Source organism: Dendropsophus ebraccatus, chromosome 5 (assembly GCF_027789765.1).
Source record: "Dendropsophus ebraccatus isolate aDenEbr1 chromosome 5, aDenEbr1.pat, whole genome shotgun sequence".
Classification (NCBI taxonomy): Eukaryota; Metazoa; Chordata; class Amphibia; order Anura; family Hylidae; genus Dendropsophus; species Dendropsophus ebraccatus.
In genome coordinates, this window is record NC_091458.1 from 101,133,365 (window position 1) to 101,151,884 (window position 18,520).

Here is an 18,520-nt window from a genome sequence, read left to right on the forward strand (position 1 = left end):
ATAATGTGCCATATGGGCACAGGGCAAGCCACCAGAGGGACAGAGCGCCTTTTAGAGGCTGGAATGGAGGATGGAGGCCATGTCGCATTTACAAAGCTCCTGTGCTGCCAGGACCGTAGAAACCCCCTACAAGTGACCCCATTCTGGAAACTACACCCCATAAGGTATCCAACAAGGGGTGCAGTGAGGATATGGACCCCACTGGTGACGGGCACTTACGTAGAACATGTGCCGAGAAAATAAAAAATACCATTTTTTTCATTTTCACGTCCCAAATGTGGCCGTCACCAGGGGGCCATATCCCCACTGCCCCCCTTGTTAGATTCCTTATGGGGTGTAGTTTCCAGAATGGGGTCACTTGTGGGGGGTTTCTACTGTCCTGGCCGCACAGAGGCTTTGTAATTGCATTATGGCATCCTCTAATGGGAATGGCGGCCATACCTACTTAGCTGGGGAAAAGGGACAATTCTAATTTATTTGGGGGTATTAGGCCAATTATTAGTTTATAAGGTTGAAAATGACAGGTGTCCATCAAATTCAACCTGTGTTGACCCAGAGGAAGGCAAAAAACCCTCGTGAGGCAGACGACAGTAGCCTCACCACAGGGGAAAAATTCCTTCCCGACTCCATAATGGCGATCAGAATAATCCCTGGATCAACGTGACCCCTGAAATAGGAATAAGGGACAGAATTTAGATAATGTGGAACCCCAATGACGTGTAGTGCGCCTTGAAGCCATCCAGTATGCAGAGGCCGGGGGGATCAGGACAGGTGTCACACGGGAAAATGGTGTCCTTCCTGATCCCAGTTACTCCACACTCTGCACTTCTTCTGGGGTCTCCTGTTCTCCAGTGTGGGGGACGTCACCTGGAAAATGTTGCCCTGGTGCGATACGGGATCCCTCACATCCAGAAGCGCTGGGTCCGCTCCATGGCTGCTAAATATTAGGGCTCTATTACTACCTCTGATATGTTTGGATCGTGCCGCAAGCTACAGGGCAGCGAGGGACCGGAAGAGGGGGTGCTGGTATAAAAGTTATCCCCGTACCGGTGATAACCTTTATCCAGCAGTGGGAAGATCAGTTCCCGGACGATCTTCCCACTTGTTCCGAGGATGGGGGGGGGGGGGGGGGGGGGGGCATCTGGGGGCTGGATTCGGGTGTCCCTTCCTACATACACTCTAAGGGTACGTGCACACTGCGGAATCGCAACAAATAACCCTTCGTGGATTCCGCAGTTGGCACCCGCCGGCGGACTGATGCAGGCACATGTCTCCACATGTGTCATAGACTCCATTCTATGCACGGGCAGATTCCGCTCTCCGTCCAACGTATTCATTCTTTGGATGGACGATGGAATACGCCCGTGCATAGAATGGAGTCTATGACACGGGTAGAGACATGCGCCCGCATCAGTCCGCCGGCGGGTGCCAGCTGCGGAATGCACAAAGGGTTATCCTTCTCCATTCCGTAGTGTGCACGCACCCTAAATCTGTAAGAGTACCCAGAGGTACGCTCACAGAGTTTGTAGAATTTCACGCCATACCGCCATCTCTTATTGGGACGGTACTGGCGGAAAAGACGTGTCTGGGGGGCAGCGTACGCTACGCTACGCTACCCCCCAGACATGTCACTGGATGATGAGGATGAATGGAGGAAAGAAGGATCCCCCCCATTCATCCTCACTGGCTGTTTTGGTGTCGGAGGCAATAATAACGTATGCGTCCGACGCCGAAAACACCCTGGGGGCCATCTTTATATGGGGACTAGTATATGGGGTATGTAGTGGTGTAGTGTCAAACTTTATTCAATGTAGTGTGGTGTAATGTAAAGTAATGTAATGTTTTTTACATGTTTTTTTTACAGTAAGTATAAAAAAAACCTACGCCAACAAAGGCGTTGCTGATAAATGCCGCACTTATGTGCGGCACTTATCAGTAGACCGTGGCAGTAGGATATAGAAAAAAAACACCCTACGCCAAAAAGGAGGAGTTGCTGATTAGCAGCGGAAAATAGAAAAAAAAAAAAGTTTGGAAAAAAAAAACAACTTTTTCTACATTCTGAACATCCCTGTAGCTGCTGATAAGTGTATTACACATATCAGCCGCTAGGGGGCAGCAGAGCGCAAAATCCGGAAAAAGACGAGGCTGGAGCCGAAAAAAGCCGATGGGGACCGCCGGAAAGAGCCGAAGACCGAATGAGAAGACGGAGGACGCCGCGAACCCGGAAGACGCCGATCAGGACCCCGGGACAGGTGAGTAATGTACAAATACCTGCTCTGGACCCCTCAGCTACCTAGCTGAGGGGTCCAGAGCAGGTATTTACTATTTTGGGGGACTCTGATCGCCGTGCAACCGGCCCGATCGCCGTGATCGGCCGGACGTTCATGGCGATCGGGCCGGTGGCACCGTGACCACCATTACTTTTTACAGTAATGGCGGTCGGTGCCGTCCTCGGACAGCACCGACCGCCATTTTTTTCCGGGTCTTCGATGACCCGGAAAGGTTCCGATCGCCGCTATTGGCTGATCTGAATTGATCAGCCAATAGCGGCGATCGTAAGCACGGGGGGTGTTAACCACCCCCCGTGCCGAGAAGCTAAGATGGCCTGCTATGATTTATAGCAGGCCATCTTCCCCGATCGCTGTGTGCGAACACGCAGCGATCGGGGAAACATCGGGCGTTAATTTACACCCTGATGTGCTAAGTACCAGGGCGCGAGGGCGTACGTTTACGCCCGATGTCGTTAAGGGGTTAATACAGGTCTTATCCTCTGCAGGTTTACAGCTAGAACATTATCCACATTATAAAAACCTGTATAAAAATCTGTATTGCTTACCAGGAAATCCAGATAGATTTGCTGACCCGTAGGGTTCTATTGGGCATTATAGGACATGAGCACATGCAATTAAGTGCAGTAATGCAGTGCTGTGTTTGATAGGACAGAAACTGTTGGTTTATGGCCCTACAAATCGTTCTTTTAGCCAGAGGTGGCTCTTCCCAACCCCCCTTTCCCAAGGGCTGCAGCGCATAAAAGAGGTAGAAGCCAGAAGAAAACATCGCTGTAGCAGTTCAGCGGGTATGTTTTTTTTTTTTTTTTTTTCTTCTCTCCTCAGTTTTTACAGCCAGGAAATACTGACGATTTCCTGAAAGGTTTCAGGATCATTATTTCCAGACTGTAAAAACAGCCATGGATATATGAGTGGGGCTTTACAGATTTGTGGACTTTCTCCTGCACATTTTTCTCAAGTTCAGGTGGGAAAGCTTTGATGAAGCCAAAACTGGTATTGGTCATTATTGGAAGGAAAGTGTAAGGCTACATTCACACCTTCCATAACGGACTCCCCCCAACCCCCTCGGGCAGCATCTGTCATAAGATGATGGGAGTGGGGGAACTGTACAGATATGCGCCGCACTGTAATAAATCAGCCGCACAGCTCTGTCATTACAGTACCGAGCATATCTGTACGGTTCCCACGTACAGTCCGTTACATGCATTCCACGTCCGAGTTCCATGGAACACGGAACGTGTGAATGCAGCCTAAAGCTGTGTTTTTACATTTGCGTTCAGAATTGTGTTCCAAACGTGTCTGACACAACCCCATTTCTTCCCCAATAGCCACACAACGTTGCTGATAATCCTGGCAACATTGTGTGGTTATTGGTGGAAGAAGTGGACGTGTGGTTGAATCTGCGTTCAGAAGTCATTCTGAACACAAATGTAGAAACATTCTCAGTTTTGTTGCATTTCTTTGTTTGCATAATTAAAAACCTAACTGATTGTGTGGGTTCTGCAACTTTTTATTTTTTTTAATTGCCTGTCTGGGCTTTGTCAGGTAATTTGCATTTACTGGATTCATCAGATCGCATGACAAGAAAAACACCTGTGATGAAGCCTGATAATGCTAATTATATGGCAAAGCACAGAGTCAATTCAAACAAAATTGTGGAGCCCACATAATCGTATTTAACTAAACAAACGCAACAAAACTGCTAATGTGAGAACACAGCCTATAGGCCGTATTACACAGCTCAACGTAGTAGATCAACACTGATTTACATAGCTATTTACAACAGCCAATGATGATCTACCGCATTGGGCAGATAATCGTTCAGTATAATAAGACCTTCATGGTATGTTCACACACGTTTGAGTTTGATTGCATTAACGTAATAAAGGGTGGCAGGACGACAATGAACTGATCAATTACTGCAATTAAATTATACATTAAAGGGTAGCTCCACACGTAACGTATTGCAGCGGATTTTCTGCTGCAGATCTGCAGTAGATTTGGCTAAATGAATGAACACAGCATTAAATCTGCACTGTCAAATCTGCTGCGGATCCGCAGCTGATTTGATGGTGTAGATTTCATGCGGTGTTCATTCATTTAGTCAAATCTGCTGCATATCTGCAGCAGAAAATCCGCTGCGATACAGTACATGTGAAGCTACCCTCACAATGCATTTTCATTGTGTTAGTGCATTTGTGACCATAGAATAAAATGAACCAATCACCAGGATTCCACTGATTATACCACTAGCATTGTTTAATAGGTCTGCTAATAAGGATTTCTGCCATATCTTTTTTGAACAACGCGGTACCTTCACATGCAGCAAAAGCTTTTTATCCAGCACGCAAGGCAGGGAGACAGCAGTGAACTAGGCATCGGGGTGGAGACCAGGCAGTAACTAGTCACAGCACTCTGCCTGGCAGACACGTCCCCTTGCAGCCACATATGGGAAGGAAGGTGAGAGCAGCGGCAGTGAATGATGCTGGGACATTGCCAAATGATAGTGTCTTGGCGCCAAATGATAGTGTCTTGGCGCCAAATGCAAAAAGTTTGTCTTTTACATCTCCAACACATACATCTCTTTTACTTTTAAATACACAATTGCTTTCAGCTTCAAAACTGCATAAAAACCTGAATGTGCAAGACCCTGAATTCCCATTCTCTTAGAGTTTCCAGCCTTGTTAAGGACCTAGTGAAAAGTAGGTTACCTGCTGCCATCTCCTGATTGACAAGTTGCACTTGTAAATTGAAGATTTGCTCATGAATTTTACTGTGGGACAGTTTGAGTTTCTCTCTTCTATTGACCATGTAGCACAAATTTCTTACCTGTTTAAAAGGGGAAAAAATTAAATAAAATCAAAAAAGACCTTTTTAGACTCAGTTGTCAGTAATCCCCCACAGCAAGGGTCATTAAACATAGCAGCTGGGCCCATGTCACGCAAGAAAATAGACTACAATGAGGAAGTGGACTGCATATTAGCAGATATTCCTCACTGAATTAAAAGAAGAATGTATTACACACAGACTTAATATAAGCAACCTGTCACCAACGCAGTGCTATCTAAGCTTTCACCATCATGTTATAGAGCAGGAAGAGCTGAGCAGATTGAAGATTCAGTATACCTTGCAATTTGTTCACTGAAATCCCTGCTCATTATGTGCTAAAGAGTCCAGTGGGCAGTGTCACTCAATGGACTGGACTCTTTAGCTTGGCAAATATCAGAAAAATAATAATATACCGATAAATAACAAGTTATACAGAATATTTTCCTATAAAAGATATATACCAATCTGCTCATCTCCTGCTGCTCTAGAACATTATGCCAATAGCTTAGGTAGCATTTTCATAATGACGGGTTCCCTTTAGGGGGTTATATTACACACAAGTATGATCTACATAGGATTAGTGTTTAAAGCGATTGTACCCACAATCTGACACCCCCCCCCCCCCCAAACCACTTGCACCTTCGGATAGCTGCTTTTAATCCAAGATCTGACCCGGGGTCGGTTCAGCAGGTGATGCAGCTATTGTCCTAAAAAAACAACTTTTAAACTTGCTGCCCGTGCCAAACGGGAGTATCTGTGCCCTAACTTTGCACCATCCCTCCGTCCCTCCTCCCCACCCTCTTCATCATTAGGAATGCCCCAGGCAGATTGACTCCTATTCCCCACCTTTGTCAGCCCGGCACATGGGCTGGATCGTTAAGCACCTGTGCAGTAAAATGTTCCAGTGGCATTCCTAATGATGAAGAGGGTGGGGCACAGATACTCCCGTTTGGCATGGGCTGCAAGTTTAAAAGTTGTTTTTTTAGGACAATAACTGCATCACCTGCCGAACGGACCCCAGGACAGATCTTTGAGTAAAAGCAGCTATCCCAAGGTACAAGTGGTTTCGGGGAGGTCAGATTGTGGGTACAGAGTCGCTTTAAATCCTTGCAGGAATGTGTAGATACAGCCGAACGGCTGTATCAGTGCATTTCCGTGAAGATTCGAACACTTACAGCTCACACGGCATCATATTAATACATAATGCCGGGAGAGCTGTGAGTCCACATTACAGCTTCACGCTCTGTAACCTCCGTGGTAGGGATGTCACGATACCAGAATTTTGAGTTCGATACCGATACCAGAGGGCCGCGTCTCCTGCAGCGCTTCCTGTGTGTCTGCCCTCCCCCGTGCAGCTGCTGTCTCTCTCACCTTCTGTCCGTGCCTCCTCCTCAGTCCAAGTTAACCCTCTCTGTACGCTTCTCACTCTTCTCACCCCTGGAGCTGCTCAGGAGTTGTCATATGCCGCTGTCAGTTGTGACAGCGGTATGCACTCAGTAAACTAGCCGACACTAGCCACCGCTGAGTGTCGGCTATTTGAAGTTCGCGCGGCTGTGAGCAGAGGGTGCGCGGGCTGAGGAGGGGGCGGCACACAGAGAACACCGCCAGCGCTCAGCTAGCCGCCGGCCGTGTTCTCTGCAGTGTACTTTGTTTTAAGCTGCGCTATTAGGCAGCTCAAAATAAAGTCGATACCAGGAAATCCTGGTACCGAATCGTTTTTTCGCCCGGAATATCGATAGTAGTATCGATATTTCGGTGCATCGTGCAACACTACTCCGTGGTTTACAAAGTGTGGGCATAAGCCCTAACTGTAGACTTTTCTGTAACTGTTCTTTTCATATGAATGGGGTTTTGAATGAATAAATGAACATGCTGCAAATACAACCCCATTTAGATGCACCTGTTTTGTGACAAACTTCTGCAATGCATGAACATATTCTAACAGCTTAGCCAAGCTCCTATATCACAGGACATTTCATTTTTCTACATCATATTGCATGAATTTAGGCTAAAGAATAGAGGCCCTATTAGACAGGTTTTGTAAATAAGTGTTAAAGAGTCACTGTCGTATTTTTTTTTTTTTTTTTTTTGCAGAAATCAATAGTCCAGGCGATTTTAAGAAACTTTGTAATTGGGTTTATTAGCCAAATCTGCCATTATCTGCATGTAAAAAGCCTTTTCCCAGGTCCCCCCCTCCTTCCTCTTTTTCATCCACTCCGAAAAATCTGAAAATTGTGACTTGTTGCAGGAGTCGTCCCCTGTCTGTTCTAGGGAGAGGGGAGGGGGGAGGAGGGAGGAGGGAGTTAGCCTCAGCAGAAAGCAGATAACAGAGGATTACAGGCTGGGTGACAGCTGTAATCTGAGCTCAGACAGGTCACTGGTGATGGTCAGAAGAGATAACAGGTGAGGGATTTGTAGATTAACTCTTTGTTGTCCTGTTTTGGTCTTTTCTTTAGCTCTCTCCATAGGAGAACAATGAAGACAGGGGGGAGAGCTTCAAACTGCTTTTTCATGATAAAAATGCATTTTTCGGATAATAAACCCAATTACAAAGTTTCTTAAAATCGCCTGGACTATTGATTTCTGCAAAAAAAAATTTCACGACAGTGACACTTTAAAGTGATCCTGTCACCCCTTTTTTGCATTCTGACTCATCTACACAAGTGTAAAGGGTAAAGGATACCTTATTTTACATCATACGTCATGGTGCTTGTTCAAGTAAAAAGTGATCTTTTATCATCTGCAGATTGTGCTAAGTGGGCGGGGATTCACAGTAACAGCACCACTTAGCCCCGCCCACAGCGCCACCATAGGCCCCGCCCGTCCGCAGCGTCAGCACCACATAGGCCCTGCCGCCTCGACGCCCATTGGTATGGGCCGACCAAGAGGGGGTGAATCCTAGACCTAAAGGCCACCCTTTCTAATGGCTGACGAGAGGGCGGGGCCTATGTACCATTGAGGTCATGGACGGGGCTAAATTGAGCTGTTGCAGTGAAGCCTCGCCCACTTAGCACAATCTGCAGATGGTAAAAGATCACTTTTTACTTCAACAAGCACCATGACGTATGATGTAAAAAGGTATGAAAACTGCAAAATTTACCCTTTACTCCTGTGTCAGAATGCAAAAAGGAAGATGTCAGAATGCAAAAAGGGGGTTACAGTGTCACTTAAAGCTATTATAAAGCTTGAGCAGCATGACTGATTAGCTGCACATACCCTTTACTATGTATAAGAGTCCTGCTATAGTACAGATGTTTGATTCTTTATATAATGTATATTGTATAATTATTTAAAAACTGAATAGATGCAACTTACCCTTTCAAGATCTTGCCTAAGGTGCATAAACATTCTCATTCTAGTATGAATACTGTCTTCCTTTGGCTGCATCAAACCATTTTGTTCTTCCTCTTTAGGTGGTAAAAGCGGCCTGTTAAAATTACTTTTCCGTTTCAACATCCAAAAAGAATATATCAAGTCTACTGTTAACTTGGGCAATCCCAGTTCAGCCGCCACATCATCCACATTTACCATAGTATAAAAGTCTTCTTCCAACTCCTTCAGTTTCTGAGCACGGAGGCTGGTTTTTTCACTTTCACTTTGTCTGCTGTCCACTGGAATTTTTACAGGCTCATCTACGTCTGCTAAACAGTGCTTGTTTTTACTGTGCTTTAAGCAATAGGACTTAAATTTTACTTCATCCCCTTCATCTAGTATAGTCTTCATGTCCAAACTGTGTTCAAATGCGCAAGTGACATGAAAGGCGGTGATACAACTCTTGACTGAACACTACACAAAGAAAAGGACAACAAAAAGCAGATTATTAGTGAAACACATGCATAATAGTAAAACAGTATGAAAAACAAATTGAGATGAGCAGTAAAATTTTTCAGCAAAAAAATCCATGATGAATCACAGGTAAATGGCCCCAATAACATACATTTTAAAGGGGTTATCCAGCGCTACAAAAACATGGCCACTTTCCCCCCTCTCTCATCTCCCGTTCAGGTGTGGTTTGCAATTAAGCTCCATTTACTTCAATGGAACTTAGTTTGAAACCACACCCAATCTGGAGACAAGATAGGGGGAAAAGTGGCCATGTTTTTGTAGCACTGGATAACCCCTTTAACTAATATCTTGCAGTCCTATAGCTCAATCTGCCACATGTTTTAACCACAGATCAGCTAGAGATTAAAAAACAAAAACTAAGACTAGCAATTTTTTATATTTTTTTTTTAATCTGCCATGAGCTTTCAAAATCTCTTTGGTGGGGGGTGGGGGGTTTCAGCTTACTCCATACTTCCCTATCTGACCTATCAAATAAACAACCAGTCAAAAGTTTTAGACCACAATTTTTCCAGTTTTAATTGACATTTACACAGTTTAGTGTATCAAATGTACTCTGACATAAAAGCAAAAAAGAATAAAAGTAAAAAATCTTTTTGTTTAAACAAATCTAGATTTTTGACTTCAAGTAGCTACTTCAAGCTGGTATAAAAGCTTTATAAAACCGAGGCATTTTTCCTACAATTGCATTCAGATATTGCTTAGACATTTCTTACCAACTTTGTTGCAGAGGTTCCCAAAAATGTGCGGCACTTGTTGGTTGGTTGGTTGCTTTGCTTTCACCCTTCTATTTAGTTCATCCCAAACCAGGTTAATTGGGTTTAAGTCTGGACACAGTCATTCCATTCTTTGAAGCTTACTGGCTTTTTCTTGTCTTCTCAAGTTGTTCTGACTGTACCCCGGAGGATTTATTTGGCAAAATTAAAGTGTCTTATTGAGGTTATAAGAAGGAACTTATTGTTATAATTTCTTATTTGTTGCAATCTATCTTAGCTGGTTTTGTAGGTGGCATGACTTTTTATTTGGCTAAGTGTGTGGGAATATGTAGAAACATTGTTATGTCAAATGTTCAGGCATAAACCTCCCCAGTAATGCCAACGATGGAGGATATAGTGGTTGTTGTTGTGTCCAACTGTCCTAACCATAGAGCTATAATTGTGAAACCACATTGTGCTTGATAAATGTGTGCAAATCTTGGGAAACTTCCATTTATTGTCATCAGTGGTCAACATAGACATTTCTGGAAGCACATAACCCCCCATCCAAACTTACTATAGTATAAATATTACTAAAGCCTGGGGTATGTAGCTTCTAGTCAGCCTCAGCTGGGACCATGAATGGAAGGTTCCAGCACCCTGGTGGTTATCGAGGGAGATCTGTGTATATCAGAGCATAATATACAATGGGGCTCCACATTTCATTGTGGAACAAGTATGCATCTGTACCATCTGAAACTGCAGCCAAGTATCATTTCATGTATTTGATCTATTTTTTTTTTTTTTTTTTTTATAAATCTGTGTGATTCTTCAGCTATTATGAAAAGCAACCGATTACACTGACATACCCAGGCAGTATCATTGTCTTGCATCAAAATGCTGTGACAGCTCTTTATGTTCAGCGTGCAAGTCACCCTGTGCACGTTGCTTCTGGATCCAGAAAAAGGGGCCAAGACCATCAAGCTTCCTCCTCCATGTTTGACCTACGAGAGACTGCATACATAAACCATGCATGATGCCCCAAAGGTTTTGAACTTTGATTCATCAATCTTCCACTCTTAAGTAGTCCACTGGAGGTGCTGTTGACCCAGGCAAATTTTCTTAACTTTGCAATGCTTGCAGGGGTTTTCCGACTGATACTAAACCTGTCAAACCTGCAGACGGAAATCTTCCCATTCAAAGCTGAAACTGATCCTTGTTTATTTCCTGATACAAATAATCTGCACTCTAAGGTTTTGTGCTGTTGCACTTATCTCAAAAACTCTTGATTTTTTTTTAGTGGCTTTTGGTCTGCAAGACCTCTTCCTGTCAGTTTCCTTCGGTATCCAAGTGCTTCTTGATGGTATAGACCTACTCATTAAAGGGTTATAATTGTCTCTCTTCGCTTGTTAATTACACTTCTCTTGCCATTATAATAGCAATGTACTCTGTCCTGAGGGGCAGAACTGTCCAATTCCTTCCCCAAAGCATGTTGTAATGTGGTCTGCAATACGGTTTATATAGAATCAAAAGGGTTACAGTGATTTCCAAAAGTAAGGCCACCTGCTAAAAGTAACTGGAAAAATTTAGGTGTTCCAAAACTTTTGACCTGTAATGTATATGTATGTCTAGGGGTCAGGAAGGGAACACACAGACAGACACTGTAATCCACCTTACAAATCTATATCAAGGCAAGCCATCAAATCTTCTAAAAAACTATATAATTAATTTTTTTTTGTAATAAATAATAATAATAATAATAGTTAATAATAATAATACTAATAATAATACTAATAATAATAATACTAATACTAATAATAATATATTCTTTCATTCATTCTACTATACCTGTATGCAGGCTCCTGTCTTCAATTTGCAGAGACTGCAGACCAATGCCCACCGACTTGGAGGTATGTGCGAAAGCTTGGTGATAGGTTCCATCCTTTCAGGGCAAGCAATGCTCACCTGTATGTGACAACATTACACACCACATTGGGTTAACATGAGTAGAAACTTTGTGCTACAAAAATATTCTAGTGGTATTTTTTGGCAGATGTCAAAAGGAGATTTAGAAGGGAATATCTTCTTTAAGTGGGTCTATTACCCTAACTCACAAGGTTTTCTGGAGCATTTAAAAGGGGTTGCCCCAAAATCAACACATTCACTGAAAAAAAGAGAATTGTCTGATTACTAAGGATCCCTCAATCAAAGAAACGGGGTTTTCATGTCCCTGCACACTCTTCTTTCTTTACCATTCTCATTTTTATAATAATCCCAGAATTATAAGTGATCAAATCCACAGAAAGGTGGTAAGTATCTAGTGTCCACCTGTTGTTAAGATAAGCCCTGTCTGCATGTTTAGTCTCCACTTTATTCGCTATGGGACTGCCAAAGATGTCTATGTACAGTGCTATTTTCTGCATTCCCAAAGCAACTAAAGGGAGCAGCAGTCAAGCAAAGGGTGGCCAAGGGACACCAGTTCTTATGACTGATGGGTGTCCCAGCGGTTGAAACTCCATTGATCAAATACCTATCACTGTGCTAGGTAAGTATCGAAGGACTGCTGTCACAGATAACCATTAAGTATAAAATACTACAGTACCTCGGGTATCCATAGTGCACAGCTGACATGGGCCCATTTTGTTCCAGTTCGTGTAGGCTTCATGGCTCCCCCTCTTTTTGGGCACAAAATACACTGTGGATGAACACCTAACACACAGGTGCGACACAACCAGCTGCCTTCTGGGACCTTCAGGATGCCATAACATGCCTTCCAACAAAACAAAACACATTTGGTCATGTATAAGTTCCAGTAACAAGTAGGTCACCATTTCTCATCTGAATCACAGCTCAAATATTTGCATTTAGATACTATGCGTGTTGTCTGATTAGGTCAGTAGCTTGTACTTTGTAGTGCAGCCCCTGCAAAAAAAGCAACTTGTCTTGCAAAAATTAAAAAAAAAACCTCATATGGCTAATCTGATGATAAAAATGAGAGAAAGGCAATCTGTGTATTGGGTAAAATATCTGCCAAACATGTCTAGCTATACACCCACTGTATCATATGCGGCCCTATACACAATATGTTAATTAAAAGTGATATTGTCGACCCCTTACTCTATGTGCAGTTCTCCACACCATCCACAAGCTTAGATGTTGCACATTTGACATATATTTGTATAGAACTTGTCTGCATCTTTTTTCTGCTGTAAAATCGCTTAATTTCATCAGTGGACAGTGTCACCTAGACGGGGCTTCACAGCAGTTGGGGCCTCTCTCCAGTCAGGAAATGGGGCCCAGCTGCCGCAAAGCCCCGCCTTGTCGACACAGTTATCAGATTAAAGGAATAAAGAATAATAGGTGAGTGGGGGGCAACAGTATCACTTTAAATATGCATCATACTGATTGAATACACAATGAATTATTAAAGGACAACTCCCACCCTTAGTTAAAAAAAAAAAAAACAAACAACTGTTACAAACACAGTTTTCATAGTTACCTTTCCACCTAAGTCAGTCTCTGTTTGAATTTCCCGCCATTCATAGCCTCAATGAGTTCAGGTCTGCATCTTCATTTCTTCCTGGTTTAGGCTTCCCATGATGCACTTTGACTCCTGTGATGTCTAAGTCCTGCCCCTCTTGCAAGTACCTATCCCTTCATTCATTTCCCCTGATACACTAAACACTGCCCTATCTCTCTATTAAATCATGCCCCAAAACACACAGGGTCTCAGCCTGCACAGCCACACTTTCACTTTGCAATGTAAGTAGTGTACACTGCAATGTGAAAGCTGCAGGATCATTGTCCCTGACTGAGGGGAGAGAGGAGGGAGGGGGTCCCCTGCAGCTGATAAAATGCAGGGAGTGGAGGAAGGAGAAGCAGATACGACTCAGTCACACACGGACTCCGTCGCTGGGTTTCAGAGGGAGGCAGTGTAGCTGACAGCTTGCTGCGAAACAGTCAGGGAGGACAAAGATAAACAAACAAAGCGACTCCCTGACTGTCCTCATGGCTGAGAGAGGAGAGGAGGGGTCTGTGTATTTTATGTGCTGGAAGAAGTCAGTGAAGAGAAGCAGAAGAAATCATTCATTCACTTACAACAAGCAGCCTTCTCTGTTGCTGCACAAGGTCAGATGGCTTGCAGTTGCTCAGCCAATCAGAGCTGAGCAAGCTGAGTCACCTGACAAGGCAGGAGAGGGGGAGGCTGGTGTAACAGGACATAGACCAGCCCTCCTCCTGATGACGACATTGTCACAAGATGGAGCTGAGAGAAGAGCCTGGAGTCGACAGTAATTAGGTATGTATGAGTTTCCTACAGTTCCGGGAAGGGGGGCAGATAGGTGATTGATGCACATTACAAAGTTATATAGCTTTGTAATGGGTTTCAATAAATGGAAAAAAGTTTTTCACAGGAGTTGTCCTTTAAGGAATACACTTATAATAAAAACATCCACAGTACTCAAAGTGCAGTATGACTAATGTAAACAATGTCTCACTAACTAGAGCTACTAGGGTAATTCCTGATAAAGAGTCCAAGCTGTTTTCTTTAGAGATAAAATTAGATTTCAACTACATTGGCTGAGCCATTTAGATACAATGCACTGGTTTGTACATAGCTCAATTTACTCAATATTGCATCTTAAAATATAAAAGCCTACCTGGTGAACACAGATGTTGCACCTGTCACAGAATACCATATCATTGCCTTCCTCACTGTCAGGAGAACGACATACATCACAAATGACATCCTCATCATACTCAATCCCTAGGCCTTCTTCTGTCTCTATGGCATGACTCATGTTTTCATGGCACTGCCGTTCTAAAACTTCTAATGTCTTTTCCATAGTGTTCTCATCCAAAGGAACACAACCTGCAAAAAAAATAAAATAAAATTAGAAACTGCATTAGATGCTCACAGAACAAGTTAAACTGACAACAAGGGAAAAGCAGTATGCAGTTCATTATGGTAGCCTAATTATAGACATTAAAAGACTGCACAATCTACATTTTAGATATTGATCCACTGCTGCTGCAAAATTTATAAAAAAAAAGTAACATTTTATAAACAGTTTTATCAAATTGTATACAACCGACACAGCACCCAGCTTGTAACACAAAATGTGCTGCATGTCAAATAGCAGTATATAAGAAATGCATTCTACATATCCCTTTCTGTATTGTCTGACAAAAATGGAGAAAACATGAATGTGCAATGACCTCTCCACTTCAGATAAGGACAAAAAAAAAAAAAAAAAAGCAGCCCCTATACTGTGATAAGTTGGTCAGCACTGTTACAGATTATGTGAATCATGTGTATAACTATATAAAGCCTGAAAGCAAACCATTTCAGAATACCCGGCACGACAAGAAAGTATTTGGTATAAGAAATAGGGAAAACTGCAGGAAATCAAACTGATTGTTCACAAGCTTAATACTGGCCTGACCAGTAAAATATTGAAATATATGCTGTAAAGTTGGTAGGTGGGTTACACAGTTGTCAGTAGATAAAGGATGGACAGAATTTTACCCCTATTGCAGTACTAATTTAGTTTCAGATACACCTACCAACATGATACAGTAGATGAGTAAACTTGCTTGCCTAGTAGGTATAGCTCAGTACAAAAAGCTTACATAAAACATGTAGTTTTAAAAATAGGCAGCTATTGCAAACTATGATGTGCCCCAAATTATTACACACATTTTTTGGTGTGTGGGTATTCCAGTATAAACTTTTTTTTATTTTTTATGCTTCGAGTGGAACTGGGAGAGGGGGGAGAGACTGGGCTAGATAATTATCACTTGGTTTTTAATTTTATTCCGATACTGAAACAAAAGCAATATTCAGCTCAGTCATAAATAAGTCATTGTTACATATGGCTATGTACCGCTAATTAACGTGAAGTAAATATGTAATGGCCCAGAAAGGTATTTATTGTCAGGCGTCTGGAGATGTATTGTTGCTATTGGCAACCCTGGACCGTCTGTATTGGGACCTATGTATTTGCTGCTTTTTCCTAACTCTCTTATGAAGATAGTGTTTTCTGTCATATATTTATTCAATATGTTGTTATGTATTAATTGCTAATAATACAAGTGTTGAGCTTGATCAGTGCTCCTCCCCTGCAACCTTCCACACTCTAGTGATTGGCCAGGGGAAGCTAGCTCCACCCACCTTCTACCCAGAAGGGCTGTGCGGTCTCCTCAGTGACAGTTGGTAGTCTGGCATTGCCAGAGTCACATCTAACCTCCCTGCATCACCTCAGTAATCCTGTCAGACTCCATCTTCAACCCCCTAACCTGTTTCCAGTCAGCCATAAGGACTAATACGTGTCTTCAAAGTCTCAGCAGGACATCCTCTGTATTTATTAGTGCCTGCTGTCGGATTGGTGACGTGATAGAGGGTCTCCCATTCACCGTCCACATCTTCCTGGCTTCCAAGTCAGTGTGCCCATGCGTCTTCCTCCTACATGATAGCGAGCGTTGACAGCGTCAAGTCTCTTCAGTAACTTCAAATACCTATTCACACGTACCTTCTAAAGGCTGGAAAACCGCAAAGTCCCTTGAACAGGTCTGTCTACTTGAAACCCTATTTATCCACCAAGTCTAAGCTATAGTAACCAAGGTAACCCTCCCCCTGAAGCTAAGGACTATGATCAAGCCAAAGGTTTACAGTCATCAGATGCCCCTGTACTGGATTGTACATAGTAATCCTTCAAGTAAAGTCTTAATATACTTTCACCGCTAATGTGTGAAGACTTTTATTAAAAATGATATGTCCCTGTGTGTATGCTGAAGAAGACAAGGGCCCCAGCACCCTCGGACCCCACCATGACAGGAAGGTTTCAGAAGGTGAGCCCTAAGGTTGCACTACACCACCCAGCAACACAACCCCTCAGCACATCACACCGCACAACACCAAAGGGACATTATAAATAGATTACCCATATCTGCTAACTCAAGGTTGCATTCTTGAAGCCAAAAGAGGTCCACATCATCAAGATCGTAACGACACACACTCTCTGCCAACTCCAGGATGTTAATATAACCAGGTTCAGTTGGTTCTTGTCCTGAACAATGGATGTACTTTCGTGGACGAGAGTAAAGAACCTCCTTCACTTTTTCAGCGATGACCCTAAAAAAAAACAAAAAAAGCAGATCTTTCAAAATAGAGAAGTAACTTAATGACGCCACAAATACAGGGAACACAAAGGATGTATATGAAACTGACTGGCACACCCCAAAAATTTTTTTCCCCCAAAATAGAAAAAATTATACAAGTGGTATTTAAACCCTGACCCATAAAAACAATTAAACCCTCATCCAGGACTTGCTGAAGGTAACATCTCCCACACCGCCCTGATACAATGAAACAGGACTATCAACAATAGATGTAATGAAATAAAATATATGTGAAAATCACTGTGCTAAATACAGAAACAAACACATTATAAAACATACAATAGAGAAATAGACCCTACAAGGAAACCAAATGGTAAGAGTGAAATAATGGCTATGGGGGGGGGGGGGGGAGGGCTTAGGTACCTATCACTGACTGATCGGGACCTCTAATTACTTAGTTTTTAAAGATATTAACCCCTTAAGGACCCATGACCGCCTAGTACGCCCAGTGGGTCCAGCAGCGCTATAAAGTCAGTTTAGCTGGGTCCTCACTGTGATACCCAAGCAACCATGATCGCGTGGCGGCCCGCCATTAACCCCTGCAGTGTTGCAATCGTTTTGACTGCCGGAGGTCTCTTACCTTCCTCAAGTCATTATCTATGGACATCGGACTTATCTCTATCGGTTTGCATACAGACGCGCACAGCTTTGGGTGGTGATTTCTCCACCCCGGGACCGAGTCCAGGAGCGGGACATCTTGGAAGGATAAAGTACGCCACCGGGGAGGTAGGGTGGGCTCTGCCCAGGCAGCCAGTATGACCGGTTCCCTTTAGGGTCATTTTAGGTTCTGTCCTTAAGGGGTTAATCCACCCCCCCTCTAATAAAAGTTTAAATTACCCCTTTTGCCATTATACAAATAAAAATATGCAAAAAAAAAGAAAAAAAAGAAATAAATAAGCCCATTATATATTGTACTGTGTGGAATAGTAATCTATTAAAATATAATATTGATCAGAATTGCTTATTTTTAAAAAAATTATATAAAATCAGAAAAAAAAAAAATTATAAAAAGCAATCAAAAATTCTCTTTTACACCAATATGGTACCAATGAAAAACTATAGATCATGGCGCAAAAAATTATGCCCCAAGCAGCCCGGTAGGTGGAAAAATAAAAGCTTTATGGCTCTTAGAAGGCGGAGAGGAACATTGACCTGGACATCCGTGCACCACTGACCTTTGGTCATGAAGGGTTTATAGGTGTATGCAAAATAAGCTAACGTAACAAAAGTAGATTCTCACACCTGTTTTCCTTCCACAAATTTAAGTCAATGACAGAAAAACAACCACAGCAGCCCCAAAATAGCAACAAAACACCCTGGAACGAGTGCATTACAAAGAAAGAAATGCAGTGAGGGTCAGAAAGACATTTTTACAAATTTGTAAGATTATTTTTTATTTTCTACCTGAGAGAAGGCTGTGGGATTGAATCTGGATTAGCAGGAACTTGGACACCTTTCTCCCACTCTTGTTTCCACGTGTCTGTGAAGTGATAGTAGTCATCCATACTGACATGTTGGGAATCTGGAATCTTCATGGCACTGATTAGGTCTTTCCGAAATACCTGATAATGCACAATTCATAAGGAATTCAGAAGGTGAAATGCAAAATTATTTGTACTGTCAGCACATCTACTAAATTAGAGGTGGTAAAAAAACAACAACTCCATACAGGTAATAACATAGAGC

The 18,520-nt window shown here is 42.7% G+C and overlaps 1 protein-coding gene across 1 annotated transcript in view; it reads right to left on the reverse strand.

Moving 5' to 3' along the window:
* JADE3 (jade family PHD finger 3) overlaps window positions 1–18,520 on the reverse strand; it is a 53,200-nt gene that overhangs the window by 15,000 nt on the left and 19,680 nt on the right. The window contains exons 4-10 of the mRNA XM_069970825.1: window positions 18,239–18,396; window positions 16,597–16,787; window positions 14,314–14,525; window positions 12,258–12,425; window positions 11,504–11,620; window positions 8,433–8,903; window positions 5,000–5,117 (exon numbers count right to left, since the gene is read on the reverse strand). Coding sequence (XP_069826926.1) covers window positions 5,000–5,117; window positions 8,433–8,903; window positions 11,504–11,620; window positions 12,258–12,425; window positions 14,314–14,525; window positions 16,597–16,787; window positions 18,239–18,396 — 1,435 coding nt within the window. The remainder of the gene's footprint in view (window positions 1–4,999; window positions 5,118–8,432; window positions 8,904–11,503; window positions 11,621–12,257; window positions 12,426–14,313; window positions 14,526–16,596; window positions 16,788–18,238; window positions 18,397–18,520) is intronic.